General features: G+C 44.3%; 1 protein-coding gene across 2 annotated transcripts in view; it reads left to right on the top strand.

The window, feature by feature from the left end:
- The first annotated feature begins 3,958 nt into the window (after nucleotides 1-3,958).
- Nucleotides 3,959-17,371, top strand: part of Hrh4 (histamine receptor H4) — a 16,746-nt gene continuing 3,333 nt past the window's right edge. The window contains exons 1-3 of one of the 2 annotated variants that reach the window (XM_031366267.1): nucleotides 4,020-4,212; nucleotides 11,889-11,899; nucleotides 14,495-14,515. In XM_031366267.1, the coding sequence (XP_031222127.1) occupies nucleotides 4,020-4,212; nucleotides 11,889-11,899; nucleotides 14,495-14,515 (225 nt within the window). Of the gene's footprint in view, nucleotides 4,213-11,888; nucleotides 11,900-13,232; nucleotides 13,397-14,494; nucleotides 14,516-17,371 lie in introns of both variants that reach the window. The other variant, XM_031366266.1, reaches the window with a different exon arrangement.

Below are 17,371 nucleotides of genomic sequence, written 5' to 3' on the forward strand. Positions count from 1 at the left end.
AGAGAGAGAGAGAGGGAGAGGGGGAGAGAGGGAGAGAGACAGAGACAGAGAGACAGAGAGAGAGGGGGAGGGGGAGAGAAAGAGAGAGGGAGAGGGGGAGAGAGGGAGAGAGAGAGGTTTGAGGAGAGGAGCAGTATGCCATGTAAGGCCTGGGGTTGACTAGAACCGGTGGCGGCCTCTGCCACTGGTGGAATTCTGACGTAGGATAGTTGATGAGTTTAGGGCAATAGATTCTCTGCCCAGCACTTGTGTTATCTGGCTGGCTTTAACGTGTTAGAACTGTCTGGTGTTTTCTAAATCTGTGGCAACTCAGTTGGGCAGGAGAAAAGGCACAGCCAGGGCAGACATTGGTGGTGCTAGCTGCTGGGTGGTTGGCCAGTGGAGAGGGAATGCAGTTCCCAGCATTCATGGGAAAAGCAGCAGAGCTAGTGGTTTGGTGGAGCTGAGTGAGACCGGTACAGCTTGGCAAAAGCTAGTCATGGGGGCTGAACGAGACGGTCATTGCTGGTGGCTGATCTCGGATCTGAGTGCAGGCTGTGGCACTGGGCAAGGAGCAAGCGTGGTTTATAAAATTGCACACATTTCCAGATCCCTTTGGCTGAGTCACTGTGTGGATAACAGTGCCAGTAGAGAGATGAGGTAGTCCGTGGCTTCTCCTCTGCTCATTCCCAATGGCAAGTGCCCTCTTGGACAAAAATAGAGAGAGGGATAATACCTTCTATGGTACGATCACACGTTTGCACGATCTGACCCAAGATGCAAGGTGCAGGAGCAGATGATCTGCTCCATCAGTTGAGGTGGAGTTTTTGCATTTAGGTTGAAAATGATACACATAATGTCTTCCTTCTGATAACCATGCCTCATGCTGCAACAAAATACCTGGCAAGGAACCCACGGGAGGAAGGTTCTGGGAGTCTGAGTTCTGGGCTTCTTGCTTAGAAAGGCAAGGACTAAAATTGCTTAGGTATTCCCCAGCTCTATTTTGGTTTGACTGGTAAAGATATTTTTTAATTGAAAAAAATTCATACAATATATTAAGGCATTTTTTTTAACCAAATGTAGACTACTGGATAGTTTCTTTTTTACCTTCATCCTTGAAAAATGTTGCATCCATTCACTGTATTCTGCACAGGCTGTTCTCAACAAGCAATCTGCAGGCATTTGTGACTTTACAGTTTATGTCATATGCCCTACCACCACCCGTATTTTAGATTTTCTTTTAAAAAACAAAACAAAATGAAACACCTTTTCCATTTTGTTCTGAGAGCATTATCTTGTAATCTCATCTGACCTTAAGCTTTCTATCTTGCCTTTACCTCCTGTGTTCTGGGATTCAGAGTGGGAACTACCACACCTAGTGTTCACACTGTTGTGCTTTGTTTTTTAATTTTATCTGATGATCCTCGTGTAGTTTACTTCTGCGAGTGTGTGAGTGCATGTGTTCGTATTTGTATGTGTGCACAGGTGTATGAGAGTGCTGTGTGTGTGCATAAAGAGTACAGGTTGACCCCAGCTGTTGTTTCTCAGGAGCCATCCTCCTGGGTCTTAGAACACAGTCTCTCACTGGCCTGGAGCTCCCCAAGGCTGGCTGGCTGCTGAGCCCAGGGCTCTGCTTGTCTCAGTTCCACCATATCCACCACTTTTTAAAATTAACTTTTTATTGATTCCTTGTGAGTTTCACATCATGTACATCATTTCTCAGTCCTGCTCATCTATCTTCCCAGCCCCTCATATCTGCCCTTTGCCCTTGCAACATCCTGGACAAAATAAAACATACAAATAATCAAACAACAACAACAAACAAAGCATAAACATATCTCATTGTGGAAGCTGAAGTGTCACAGCGTGTCCCACAGTTTACCTCTCTGCCCACACTTATGAATTTTCTTTTCAATGAGTCGCCAGTTTGGCCTGAGATCTCTGGCTTCTGTTACACCATCAATATTGGATCCTCACCAGGACTCCTCTGGATCACCCGGTTGCTGCTTTGTGTCATGGAGATCCTGCAACCCTAGATCAGCAGGTCCAGCCAGCCCTTTCTGCATCCAAACCATTCGCAGATATTACAGATTTGGGGGTGGGTCAACTCAGAGCACTGGATCTGGGCCTGAGTGGTAGCTGAGCTGCCCTGAGTGGCAGCTGAGCTGGTCAGCATACTGGTTCTCCCTTATCTGAAGCACCAGGGTGATCTTTGCAGCTCTGTGCCAGCTAGGTAACCTGATGCCATCATCTGCAGGAAGCAGGATCGACTCTCCTGCACTTATGTCCTCGGGAGCCCACTTACCTGCACCCACACCTCAACAGCCAACTCTGCTGCACTGTCCAGGCAAGGCACGGGGCCTACTCTCTCAAGTGCTGCAGCCTGAGAGGGGCTGGGCCATCTCTCCCATTCTCACGACCTTGGGGCCGAATCATCTATGCCTTCACTATCAGGTCCGGCGATACTTTGCTGTCCAGGTGAGCTACAGTGCCTGCTCTTCTGAGAGCTGCAGCCAGTGATGGACAGCACTAGCTCACCTGCTCTCATGACCCTGGGACCAGTTCTGACTGCTGCATGTGGTGAGGGGGTCCTGCCTGAACTCACACCACCTCACAGCAGACAGTGCAGCCTTATGTAATCACTGGGTACCACTCCCTCTCATCTTCTCAAATAGTCCTCTTTGCTGTCTGCAGACTTCCTCCATACTCTCCTGATCAGGACTTGATCCTCTGCATCGCCTCTGCACTTCTCTGAAGTTCACATCCCACTCTGGTCCTACAGCTCCCAGCTCCATCCCCTTGGCTCAGAGGGTCTGTTATATTTCCTATCCTGCAAGCCTCTCCTCCTCCTTCTCCTCCTTCTCTTTCTTCTTTCTTCTTCTTCTTTGTTTTCTTCTTCTTCTTCTTCTTCTTCTTCTTCTTCTTCTTCTTCTTCTTCTTCTTCTTCTTCTTCTTCTTCTTCTTCTTCTTCTTCTTCTTCTTTCCTCTTCTCCTTCTCCTCCTTTTCTTCTCCTTCTTCTTCTTCTCCTTCTCCTTCTCCTTCTCCTTCTCCTTCTCCTTCTCCTTCTCCTTCTCCTTCTCCTTCTCCTTCTCCTTCTCCTTCTTCTTCTTCTTCTTCTTCTTCTTCTTCTTCTTCTTCTTCTTCTTCTGTTCTTGTTCTTCTTGTTCTTCTTCTTGTTCTTGTTCTTCTTCTTCTTGTTCTTATTCTTGTTCTTCTTGTTCTTGTTCTTGTTCTTCTTGTTCTTCTTGTTCTTCTTGTTCTTGTTCTTCTTGTTCTTGTTCTTCTTGTTCTTGTTCTTGTTCTTCTTCTTCCTCCTCCTCCTCCTCCTCCTCCTCCTCTTTCTTCTTCTTCTTCTTCTTCTTCTTCTTCTTCTTCTTCTTCTTCTTCTTCTTCTTCTTCTTCTTCTTCTTCTTCTTCTTCTTCTTCTTCTTCTTCTTTGCTGTGTTGTCCTGGCTATCCTGGAACTCACTCTGTAGACCAGGCTGGCCTCAAACTCAGAAATCTGCCTGCCTCTGCCTCTGTACTGGGATTAAAGGCATGCACCACCACTGCCCAGCATGCAAGCATCTTCTTAATGTCTGTCCCTCAGGAAGAACTGTCCCTTTGTCCGCGCTTCCTTTATAGGTTATTTTAGAGAGAGAGTAAAACATAACCCCTGGTTTCTTTTTATGGTCAGAAGAGAATTTTTAGTTGGATCTTTATTTTAAAAAAAAAAAAAACTCATCTTATGGCCCATAAGATGTATAAACTGTGTTTTACGGATATTATATAATAGTGCTCTCTACTTGGGAGATGGATGAATATATTGCATTGCTTAAGACAAAATATTTTTCTGTTTTGTGGAAACATTTTTTTTTCAGTGTCAGTTAAAGGGAAATTGCCACCACAAGTTGATGGTTATCAATAACCAGGAAGTAGTGTGAAATCACCAGTAGATTGGAAGCTGTTGTTTTGAGTAGGAGACCATATATAAGAGGTGTCTGTTTGTTAAAACTGCCTGGCCAAGTGGGTCTGCTGTACTGGTCCATCTTTTGATGTGATGTCGGCGTCTAACAGTACTGGCAACTTGCCACTAGCTGCTCAAGTTCCCTTGGCATTTTTAATGTCCCTATTTGCGTTTGCTATAATGGCAGGCAATGCTGTGGTCATCTTAGCCTTTGTGGTGGACAGAAATCTTAGGCATCGAAGTAATTATTTTTTTCTTAATTTGGCTATTTCTGACTTCTTCGTGGGTAAGTTATATATCTTTACTTAAAATTATCAAACTTAAAGACTTGTAATTCTAGGAATTACAAGTATGTATGGATTGGAGGGACCAAGAAGAAAAATTAAAGTGTTAGAACTCTGGGAAGGATATGTGTGGCACTTTAAAAGAAATACTACACATATATTAGGGAAAGTTTTATCTGAAAACAGGGTTTTTTGTTTGTTTGTTTTTAGAATAAATGAATTCAGAATAGTTCTAAAATTATTTTAGTGTGCCACAGCTAGGTTGTTTTCAGACCTATTTTTTAATTTGTTTAGAATTACAAGTACTCTTTCCTTAGTAAGTATGGTCCCCTTTGTATCCAGCATTGAAGTAATAAGAATAATGTGTCTGCTGGAAGCGAGCATGACCAAGAAGTGGTACAGGGACAGGGACAGGGACAGGGTGGTCAGTGTACTGTATAGCATGGAATTGGACACAGGCAGCAATCAGCTGCTCTACATACGACCGAGTACTAGAGCATCGTGTGATCGCCAGAGTTCACAGAAACCAGCTTTCTCTGTCTTTGAAAACATTTTTTAAAAACCATTTCCACTCCCTTATTGTTATATCTTCTGTCAGCCCGGTGCTCTACCTGCTGGGTGTTCTGCTCTGCCCTCTTCACGATGCTCAGATAGGGCACTACAGTACTTCAGAGGACCGTGCATCTCATGGCAGCTCCTAGGAGACTGTCTCTTGCTATAGCCACATTACTTTTCTTCATAACTACATAAAGTTTGTGCTTGTGTTAAAACACAATTCAGAGGACATTTTGTTCATTGCCCAAAATGCAGTGGTTGCTCAACAAATGTTAGTCCCCTTCTCTTTTGATTTCTTGACTGAAATGTTTTGACTGCGACTGAGTTCACCAATGCTTGTATCATACACAGTGAATGTTAGGAGAGTTGGGCACTCCAGTGCTGTTAGGTAACCAGGAAATCACAGGAATGGGGTTGTCTCTTTCTTCAATGGCACAGAATGTAAGATAAGTTCACAGGACCTTTGGGTATAGTGGGAGGCCCCATGAGGACCCACTGTGTGCCATGGACACTCAGGGCAGAGGAAGGCACACAGGACTGTGGCATCCCCAGTGTAACACTGAGAACAGATGGGACTTCTAGAGCTGAAGATGGGGAAGAGAGTGCCAAGAATCAGCAGTGACACAGGTAGCAAATGACTGCGTGTGTGCTGCAGGCTGGCTGCTGTGCAAATGGTTGGATGGAGGGAGCTAGGGCTGAAGCTGGACGATGAAGAATTTCACATAGTAATGTCAGTATCTAATGGAGCTTACCAAACAGAAGTGGCATGTCACAGATAAATGGAGCTAGCCAGTTATCTATCTATCTATCTATCTATCTATCTATCTATCTATCTATCTATCTATTTTTTTTGCTGACAGTGGTAGAAATTGAACCCAGAAGCCTCATTGTTAATAGGAGGAGTTACAATATATATCTATAATGTGTGTATATGTGTGTATAAATATATATATGTGTATATATGTACATGTATGTGTATGTATATATGCATATATATGTTTCTATGTGTGTGTTTTAATTCTATCAACAATCTTCCCACTCCTTGCTTCAATTTCATCCTCCAGTTAACATCTGCAGCTAGCTACAGACCCTTCTCCATTGTTCTCTATGCTCACATCACATGCATAAGTGTACCAGTGTAAACACAGAGAGCAGTCTGCTATAAAAGCACAGATCTCCTTTTCCTTCACAGGATTTTACAGCCTTTAGTAACACTTGGCACTTAAAAGAGACGGTGTACTTTGGCACACTGAGAGGAGACCCTGAGGAGCCTGGCAGTAGGGAGGGGTGAGGTGAAGAGCTGAGAGAGCCTTGGACTGGGAACTTTCAAACCAAGACAGCTTCAGATAAAAATGAGTGTCTCTCTGTCTAGTCCGAGAGAGGCATCAAGGACACACTTCCATTTGAGGCTTGAGCACCAAAGCCAGGAGAGATGGCCTGTCTCTGAGAAATAGCTGCATAGATATTGTTTAGTAGACTTGTGTTCCCTCCCCCAGCATGAGAATAGGCAAGGAACAGCTTTGTTTCTGCTGAGAGAAGTCATGGGCAGGTTAAACAAACCTTTTTTTTTTTTTTTTTTAACCTTTGCATGCAGACTGAGTGTGGTGGCGCACGCCTTTAATCCTAGCTCCCAGGAGGCAAAGGCAGGCAGATTTCTGAGTTCAAGGCCAGTCAGGGCTACACAGTGAGACCCTGTCTCAAACAAGACAAACGAACAAACAGCTGTGTAGATATGTCTATGTGTGTTTGTATAGCTCCTTCTTGTATGTGTGTGTGTCTGCACATGTGTATGTGTGTGTGCATGAAAATGGATGTGTATATGTCCATGTGAAAGCCAGAAGACAACCTCATGTGTCATCCTAGGAGTGGTAGCCACTTCCTTTGTGGCAGGGTTTTTCACTGGCCTGGAACTCACCAATTAGGAGACACTGCCTACTGCCTACTGGTAAGAAAACCACTTAACCACTGGAGCCGTCTCTCTTGCCCAAGAGCTCTGTGTCATCTGGCAGTCTTGTCCTTCACATTTCCTTTGCCCTGACACCTTCTTCTAGAGATTCCCTTTAGCACAGCACTCACCATGGGACAAGAAAAGGGACAGTCCCTGAGAGCTTTGTGTAGTAAGATCCGAGTTTCCTGCCAATGTGCCCTCCCTTGCTATCCTCTCAAGGGTGAGCTGTGAGCCCGGAGGGATGCATGAAGGAGAGGTCTACTGTAGCTGGAAGCCAGACACTTAGTAGTATTACTATTGTTATTATCACCACGACTAATGCTTTTATTTTGAATTGATTGACTTTAATGTGTGGATGGATGCTGTGCCACTGCGAACATGTCGCGGCCAGAGGAAAACCATCAGGGACCAGTTCTGTCTAGTACATGCATCCAGGCTGGCTGGCAGGTACCTTTACCTGCTGAGCCATCTTGCATCCATCCAAACTCCAAATTACTAGGCTAGCCATCTTCATGTTCGGACCAAGCCCTAGAGCTGTGGGGCAATGGCAAAACTGCTTAGGTCCTCAGATGTCTTTGGGACTGTGGTCCCTCCTTGCTCTGTGCACTTTTTGAGGTTTTGGAACCAGACCCTGTAGAGACTCTAAATTTGTGGTGGTCAAGTAGCTAGCTTCCTAGACTGAATCTGTTATAGAAAAGTAAAGACATAGAAGAGCTTGTGAGTCTGATATGCTGGACACCATGCTGATGAGACAACAGAAGGACCTCTCATGGTGTACTCTCATCTGAACACTATGAGTTGTGGTTTGAAGGTGAACTGTCCCTCACAGCCTCATGTGTCTGAACACATTGTCCTTGGCTGAAGGTGCTGTTTGGAAAAGTTATAGAACCTTTAGGAGGTGGGAAGTATGTCATTGGGGGCAGGCCGTGAGGTTCGATATCCCAATCTTGCTTCCTATGGACTCTGATTCCTGACTGTTGACACAGTCCTGTTTGCCTGTGACCTCTGTACCCCTTTAAACTGTGAGACAAAATGAACTCAACTGCCCTTACATTCCTTCTTGTCCAGTATTTGATCAAAATAATAAGAAAAGTAACTAGTACACTATGCATATAGATATAGAAGGAAATGCTTATTAAATTGGTACTGTGTGACCAGTGTTCTCATCCATGGGTATTTATATCCTACCACCCATATTGTGAATGGTCAGGAATGTCTCTTCAGAGACAAAATCTAGTTGATGCCAACAAAGCCTGGAACAATTTTATAGGGTGGGAAGTTTTTTGTCTGTTTTGTATTATATCTATATATGTATGTCTATATGTATCTACATCTATATCTTTACATACCAGTTCAGTTCAGGATTTCTCTCTTGGCTTCTGTTTAGACTCAGACTACTGTAACAAAATACCAGAGGCTGGGAAGCTCAAACAGTGGGAACTTGTGTTTTCACACGTCTTACATGCTGAAGTATCTTAGGTCAAGATTCTACCAAATTTGGTTCCCTAGTGAAGCCTCCCTTCCCTGTGCCCTTTTCTCCACGTATTTTCATGGACTGGACAGGTGGCTGTGATGAGAGGCAAACTCTGTCTCGTCTCCTTTTATGTGGCTATCAGTCTATTGAATCAGGACTCCACCCTTGTAGCACATTTACCCCAACTCTTTCCTTTAGAGGTTCTATCTCTCAATAGAGCCACTTTCAGAATGTTAGAGCTTCAGCATATAGAACAGGGAGAGGGATGAGCACACAGTGAGGCCCCTCTGCACTCTCTGTCATCCAGCATCTCTCTGCTTCCTCTTGCCTTTTGCTTGCTGTTTGCTTAACGAGGAGGTAAGGAGTATTTTTTAGCTGGCTTGGACAGAAGGGCAATACCACACTGGTGTTGATTTTCAAGCAAACTAGGCTCCCTAGGTCTTCCTTTGAACCATGTCTTCAATTCATTCATGTAACAATTACACACTTCAAACAAGCACAAAGACTGGCAAGACCTCTTGCCCTCTTGATGTGCATGTGTGTGTGTGTGTGTGTGTGCACGCGTGTGTATGCGCGACTGGGGAGATGTAATATACAACATAAATAAGTAAAAGTATGTAGTGTTTTAGAGGTGATAATTGCTTCAGAAAAATACAGCAGGATGAGAGTAGGAGAGAGGGAGGGGAAAAGAAAGAGATGGAGGGAAGGAGGGGGTATGAAATTTCAATATAAAACTTGAGAGCCAGGGCTCATTGAGAAACACACATCTGAACAAACAGAAGGGCCTGCTGTCTGGGGGGGAGAATATGACAAGAGAAATGCTCTTCCAAGGATGTGAGGCGGAAGGTACATAGTGTATATGAGCTAGAGGCTGGAGTGAGGAGGTGAAAGGGGTAGCAGGTAAGGGACAGCTGGCATGGGGCAGGCCACCTCCCATCTCACAGGGCTTCCCCCCATCTTCATTCTCATTTCTGCTCCCCTCCTCCACCCCATTTCCCTTTACCTTCCTCTTTTTATTTTTATTTTTATCTTTTTTTATTGGATGTTTTCTTTATTTACATTTCAACTGTCATCCCCTTTCCTAGTTCCCCCTCCCCGAAACCCCCTATCCTACCCCCTCCCCCTGCTTCTATGAGGGTGTTCCTCCACTCACCCATCTACTCCCACCTTCCTGCCCTCGATTCCCCTACACTGGGGCATCTATTGAGCCTTCATAGGATCAAGGACCTCTCCACTCATTGATGCCTGACAAGGCCATCCTCTGCTACATATGCAGCTGGAGCCATGTGTACTCCTTGGTTGATGGCTTAGTCCCTGGGAGCTCTGAGGGATCTGGTTGGTTGATATTGTTGTTCTTCCTATAGGGTTGCAAACCCCTTCAACTCTTTCAGTCATTTCCCTAACTCCTTTATTGGGGACCCCATTCTCAGTGCAATGTTTGGCTGCGGGCATCTGCCTCTGTATTTGTAAGGATCTTGCAGAGCCTCTCAGGAGACAGCTGTATCAGGCTCCTGTCAGTATGCACTTCTTGGCATTCACAATAGTGTCTGGGTTTGGTAACTGTATATGGGATGAATCCCCAGGTGGGACAGTCTCTTGGTGGCCTTTCCTTTAGTCTCTGCTCTACGCTTTATCTCTATATTTGCTCCTGTGAGTATTTTGTTTTCTTTCTAAGAAAGCACCCACACTTTGGACTTCCTTCATCTTGAGCTTTATGTGGTCTGTGAATTGTATTTTGAGTATTTGGAGCTTTTGTGCTAATATCTACTAATCAATGAGTGCACCATGTGTGTTCTTTTGTGATTGGGTTACCTCACTCAGGATGATATTTTCTAGTTCTATCCATTTGTCTAAGAAATTCATGAATTTATCATTTTAAACAGCTGAGTATTATTCCATTGTGTAAATGTACCACATTTTCTGTATCCATTCCTCTGTTGAAGGACATCTGGTTTTTTTCTAGCTTCTGGCTATTATAAATAAGACTGCTATGAACACAGTGGAGCATGTGTCCTTATTACATGTTGGAGCATCTTCTGGGTATATGCCCGGGAGTGGTATAGCTGGGCCCTCTGGTAGAACTATGTCTAATTTCCTGAGGAACTGCCAGACTGATTTCCAGAGTGGTTGTACCAGCTTGCAATCCTACCAGCAATGGAGGAGTGTTCCTCTTTCTCCACCTCCTTACCAGCATCTGCTGTCACCTCAGTTTTTGATTTTAGCCATTCTGACTGGTATGAGGTGGAATCTCAGGGTTTTGATTTGCATTTCCCTGATGACTAAGGATGTTTAACATTTCTTTAGGTGTTTCTCAGCCCTTAGAGTTTCCTCAGTTGAGAATTCTTTGTTTAGCTCTTTACCCCATTTTTAATAGGATTATTTGATTCTCTGGAGTCTAACTTCTTGAGTTCTTTGTATGTTTTGGATATTAACCCCCTATCTGATGCCATCCTCTTTTTAATATAGCCTATTCGACTCCCCCCCCCCCCCCCCCACTAAGCACACGTGCCAAAGGCTTATTGCTCTAGCCATGGAAAAGGCCTTGCAAATTTCCAGAGCAGATTTGGCAGGAACATGTATGAGCAGGCCTTTCTGAGAGAAATTTCAGATTTGCTTTTCTGAAACTGTTTGGAATGATCCACAGGCATCGCCATTGTTCCATAGTGAGTGGAGCCAAGAGCAAGCCATCTATACCAGAACACCAGGGAAACAGCAGGGCTTTACCAAACCAAAGGGCTCAATCTCCAGTCTGCAGGCCTGGCTGCCTAGCCAAATTACAGAGCTGCAGGTTCAGTGAAAAGCTTTCACTCAAGCAAGAAAGCATGTGTGCATGCACATGTACACACACAGAACAATGGAATGGTGTGTTCTAAGCCAGCTATTATTTAACGCAGTTTCTAGAAACCTTAATGCATCCTTCCTCTTACACTGAATTCTGAAAGTGTGGAGTAGAGTTTAACTCAGATCTCTCTCTTTAATCTTGAAGTCAGTAGCATCTAGTCGTTACTCACATCTTCTATGGAAGAAATGAGTACAGAGGTGGAAAATATGCATGTTGGCCGCATTGAAAGCCACAACGATGAACCAAAATGTGAATGTCTCAGTTCGAGGTACTTTGATTTTCCTCAGGTAATCTTGGAGTTCTACTTGTGTCATAGTTGCCCCTTCTGCTCCTTCCCCAACTGATGATATGAAAGTCACCACAGGGACTCTTATTGATCACTGAAAGAACAATTGGTAGTTTATGCCTGTAATCTCAGCCCAAGGCCCAAAAGTAGGCTAAGGCAGGAGGATCATGGGTTCGAGGACAGCCCAAACTACAGTGATTTTGAGAGCAGCCTGGGCTAGATAGCAAGACCCTGTCTCAATAAACCAACCATATCCCATAACTGAAACACAAAACTAGCAGGTTATTTGAACTAAATATAGGAATGGAAGCCAGGTTTGGTGATACAGGCCTGTAATCCCAGCTACTGGGGGTTGGGGGTAGAGAGCTGCTCCCAGTAGAGAGATAGAGAGGGAACACAGAGAGAGAGATGGGGGGGAGGACATACTGGGAAGAGAACGGTCTTGTGGGAGGAGGGCGGCAATGAAGGGGATAACAAAATAACAGTATCTTCATGCATGGTAATGTCACGGTGAAAGCCTTTATTGCATACAATTTATATGTATAAAAAACCAAAAAAAAATATGTAGCAAAGTTTCTGAGAGTGTAAATGATAGAGGGATCTCAGCAGCCAGAGAGCTTCCAAGAACAAGGGTGTGGGGGAAGGGGCAGAGGTGAGTGCATTTTCATAGGGAAAGGAGGTGAGAAGGGAACATCATGTGCCTAGTGTATGGCCAAGACCAGATCTCCAGCAGAAAAATGTGAAAGAGGAAGACATCCTAGGAGAAACAGTGTCTCAAAGAGAATGGGCTGTAAAAATCAGGGCTGTTGCGGGAGGCGCTGCTGTGGGAGCAAGGCCTGCCGCTGCCATGTTTGGGTTGGACCACAGAGAACATCTGGATGCATTGTGATGGAAGTGGCTGGGAATACAGTTGGGATCTCTGCTGTATTTGGGAAGTGATAAGGAGGGCCCGCAGGTAGCTTGCTCATGACAACTACTTTAAAAATGACATTTAAAGAATGCATAGGGGAAGCTGGGCGGTGGTGGCGCATGCCTTTAATCCCAGCACTTGGGAGGCAGAGGCAGGCAGATTTCTGAGTTCGAGGCCAGTCTGGTCTACAGAGTGAGTTCCAGGACAGCCAGGGCTACACAGAGAAACCCTGTCTTGAAAAAACAAAAAATAAATAAATAAATAAATAAATAAATAAATAAGAATGCATAGGGTATATTAGTCGTACAGAGCTTGGTAAAATACCAATTATTTATATCTAACATTGGTGGCATGGCATTACTACAACAAAAATGTCTGAGACATCGAACTTATAAAGAAACAATTTAAATCAGTGTTCAGCAGTTCGAATCCAAGGTTGGGTGGCCTATTGCTTTGGTTCCTGATGGTGGTAGACAGTTGGGAGCACGTGTGTGAGTGAGCACTACATCTAGAATGGGGAAGAGGAACTTGGGCTCTGCCCCTTTGTCCAGCGTATGCCCCGGTGAGCTAAGAGCCTCATACTTGGCGCCATCTCTATGGGTCCACAGCGCCTGAAGACCAAACTTTTCCGTAAGCATCTCTGAATGACAGTTATCCAAGTAGTAGCAATAAGTAAGCTATATTCAGTGGATTTGGACACACTATTCTATGGTGCATCCATTAGAATATATCTTTTTTGTGTATAGTTTTTAAATATTTAAAAAGCTGACTATACGTGTGTGTGTGCATGTATGCATGTGCATGTGTATGTGTGTGCATGCATGTGCGTGGGCACAGCAGTGCCACAGCATGCCATGCTATGCATGTGTAAGTTAAAGCACAACTTGCAGGAGTTGGGTCTCTCCTGTGGATTGGTGGGATTTGTCAAGTTTGGTGGCAAGCATCTACAGTCACTGAGCCATCTTGCTGGTCCAGTATTGTTTTTAATTCATTTCCTCCTTGTACAGGTATGATCTCCATCCCTCTGTACATCCCTCACACACTGTTTAACTGGACTTTTGGAAGTGGAATCTGCATGTTTTGGCTCATTATTGACTATCTTTTGTGCACAGCATCTGTCTACAATATTGTCCTCATTAGCTACGATCGATACCAGTCAGTTTCAAATGCTGTAAGTCACAATGTTCATTCATTTTTCTTAGAAGACTACAATTGTAAATCCTGGGTCCATAAACCTGTACTGTACTTAAACCTGTACTGGGAATGTTAGAGATGAATCCCAGGGATGAAACTCATTGACTTTTATTTTGTATGATCTGGCTAACTCTATCAGTGTTTGTAATGGGAAAGAAAGGATGAAAGAAAATTCAGGGTTCATCATGAGGAGTGCAGGCTGAGTCTTCAGTGGCTTGGCTCTCTGTGAGATTCCAATCTCCAACCCATGGCTAAGTTGCAACCTCAATATTTCTCTCAAGGTAGAACTCTGTGGGCAACTAGAAAGAATCCCTTAATGAATGGATGAGAAATCAATTTCGAACCCTCCCCCCCCCCAAAAAAAAGAGAAGATGGTGATACGGTAGTGCCAGCTTAGGATGCACAGCAAGAAAACCGGACCTAGACAAATCTGGAATAGCCTCGTCAGCGAGTTAGCAGCAATTCTTAAGTTAAACCTCCCAGCAATAGAATAAAGGAGAAAACAGGGCGTGGGTAGGAAGAAGCCACAGCAACGTGGTGCAGTGATTCATGACCTTAAGAAAACAGAAGGGAGGGGGCAGAAGAGTGAATCTGGGGGAGAGGAAGGTGGGGGAGGCAGAGAGGAGTAGAGGGAGGGGTTGTTCTTATCTTTCACCTTGTTTGAGGTTTGCTGTTTTTCCATTGTGTATGCCAGGCTAGCCTGCCTGTAAACTGCAGTGCATTCTTCTCTGTCTAACTCCTGTCTCTCCTCAGGAGTGCAGATGTTCTAAGCATATACTGCTGGAGTCTGGCTTTTCATGGGTGCTGGGGATCTGAACTCAGGTCCTCAAGCTTGCCTGTCCACTAAGCAAGCTCCCCAACCCTCATCTGCAACCTTTGACTTCATTTACTGTTGGCTTTTAGGATCTCAAAGCTTTGGGGGACTAGTGTATGGTCCATTTGGCTAAGTGCTAAGATAGAGAAATAAGTATTTTGGGAATGGTAGTGATTCAGATGGAGGCATACCCAAAGAAATAGGGGTCGAGTTCTGTTGGCCTAAAGCAGTGTTGAGAGAATTGGCATGCTCCTGCCTGAGTGGACCCAAGAGGGACAAGAAATTAGATTAGATAAAAGATAAACTGTTGAAGCATAGAGATTATAAAATACTACGTTGTTCAAGAAAGACACATTTCTTTTGGTTTCACAGAATATTCTGGAAAAATGTAGACAGGACATAACCCTGGGACTTCCTGGCCCCAGACATTAACAGGGTGACTCTGCCTGTTAAAGGTTAGGGAACAGCAGATATTTATTATCCTGGGCCCAGTAATTTTTTTTTTTAGTTTCGTAGTACCTGTGGTATTCTTGCCTATGCTGTTGAGAAGACCTGAATGATTTGGGCAGTGTGTGGTGGCGGTGGCGGTGGCGGTGGTGGTGGTGGTGGTGTGTGTGTGTGTGTGTGTGTCTCGTATTCACTCTAGTTTTGTTTTAAGTAATTCTCTGGCGGCGAAGGCTGCCAATTTCTTAAGATACAGGTGGCTGGAACTCCATTCCTAGGAACAGAGTTGAGCACAAGGCAAACTCTACATGTGAAACAGTAGCAACAATGGCGGGCAACAGTGGCGGGACCGCTAAGAGGGCACTTATTCTTTGGTGGGATAAATCCAAGACTCCTGAGCGCTCTCAAGCGGGGTTTGTGGGATTCTGCCCCAGATCTAACAGTTCCCGGTCTCCAAGGTGCTACCCTATTGCTCCTGCCTCACTGCCCAAAACACGACTCGGACCTGAAAGGCCCGCCACCTCCTCCTCTCTCAGTGATTAGCTTCTTGTCTTTATTATCCAATCAATTAATTAGGGGGAAATTCCGCTACACACGGCCCATCTCCATCACCCACTGTTGGCCTGGCCCTTCCAGAGGATGCTCAGGATGACATTGTGGCCATCTTCGATGAAGTTTCACTTTAAAAATTATGGGCATATTTCTACTTCCTGGGCCAAGATTCCTGTTTCTGTTTCTCCTCTAACTTACAGCTTCAGGCAAAACTGAGTTTCCCATGAACCCTGCTTGAGAGTGCTCAAGAGTCTGAAGTCTTTAGGAAGACGTCCACAGCTTTCTCATGGACTACCTTTGGCTTGGAGATACTTCACTACAACTCTTTCTTTGCTATCATGTGGCCAAGGGTGAAGGCTGTAAAGTTGGCACCTGGCACAATGTGGACTGCATGACAAGAATTTCCACGTGAGAATGAGTGAATAGTGGCCACTGCCCAGGGGCTGCATGCGCTTTAACGGCTAAGTGTTCACAGGTGGAAATCAGAGGGAACTTGTATTTTTTAATTTATTTTTCCTCTTCTTATAAGGACATCAGTCATTACTGGATCAAGGTAACCCCAAGTCCAACATGATGTCATCCTATCTTAATTATATCTGTCAACACCATATTTCCAAATAAGGTCCCATTCACAGGTACTTGTGGGTAGGATGCAGTAGAACTCATTTGGGGATTCAATTCAGTTGAACATAGGAGCTTACTTCATTAATAATACCAAAAGGTTCTAGAGGACCTTCCTGTCTCCCAGATGGACTGAGCTTTTGGTCATTTACTGAGGTATGGAAGGAGCTAGGACAGGGAGCAATATCCTGAGGAGTGTATGTGCTTTGTAGAAGGTGAGACTGGTTTCAGAGAGGCCACTGCAATCAGTTGGGCCTGGATTCCAGCGGCACTTGGACAGGTGTCCATCAAGAATGCTCCCCAGAGATGAAGACATCCTTGGGGTGTCCATTAGCTCAGTCGACCTTATATAGAGTTAGAAGCACCTCCAGCATATTGCTTTATATCAATATAAAATATAAAATCAACATGATCAATATAAAATCAACAGAACAGTTAAACTAAATGCAGGTCTATAACCACTGGGGTATTGTCCTTGTCGCTACAACAGTTACATTTAGTGCAAGTGATGGATTAATTAGTGTCATGAGATGTGGGAGGTGGAAAAGTGGGCTGTGTGTGGAAACTGCGATCAGCATCACAGGCCATCTTACATCTGAGCTTAATTCTCAGAAATCCCAGCAGATTGGTATGTGTGTGGGGGGGAGGGGATGGGGGCCCACATTTCTTTATAGTTAAATAAATTTAAAAAATTATTAACCCCTTCCGTCTTACCAACAATCATTGGCATGCGTGTGGAGTAAATCAAAGGGCCACCCTGCTTCTCTTCAAAAATGTGAAAATGTGCTCTAAAATGTGAGGTTTTAAAACTCACAGAGAAAATAAGACCCGATGAGAGGAGGCTGTTGGCATCTCTCTTCCTGTGAGTGGGGGTGTGGAAGAAAACTGGAGCATTTGAGCGGGAAGGAAGCGTGCAGGTTGTACGTTCAGAGACATTGGTGACCCTCAGGATTGAAGCAAAATGCCAGCTTCTTTTTGCACTCCTTGTTCTTGCAGAGGACCATGGTTTGGTTCCAGGCATCCATACTGCGGCCTACAATTATCTGTAACGTACCTTTGTTTCCTGGGGATCAGATGTCCTCTCTGACCTTCAGGAGCCCCACACATGCATGTGGCACACACACATACATGCAGGCAGAACACCCATACTCATAAAAATAAATATCAAACCAAACCGAAAAACCCTTCATGGTTCTGTGACAGGCTTGTACTCCCAGGGGTCAGAACTAGGAGGACCTCAAGTTTAAGGGCAGTCAGGGTTATACGATGAATTCAAGGTCAAACTGAGCTACAGGGCGAGTCCTTGCCTTGAAAAGGAAGAGCCAAGAGTAGGTCATTTCCTTGGCATGGGCAGGGCCCTGGATTTGACATTTTAGTTGAGATATTTATTAGATACAGAGCAATTAGTCTTTATGTGCCTTTTGATTTTCTTTTTTTTTTTCTTTTTTCTTTTAAATTTTATTGCATTATGATGAGAAAAGTTAAATGATTTCAATTTATCTGAATTTGTTAACATTTAAA

This window comes from Mastomys coucha, unplaced genomic scaffold (assembly GCF_008632895.1).
Source record: "Mastomys coucha isolate ucsf_1 unplaced genomic scaffold, UCSF_Mcou_1 pScaffold13, whole genome shotgun sequence".
Taxonomy (NCBI): domain Eukaryota; kingdom Metazoa; phylum Chordata; class Mammalia; order Rodentia; family Muridae; genus Mastomys; species Mastomys coucha.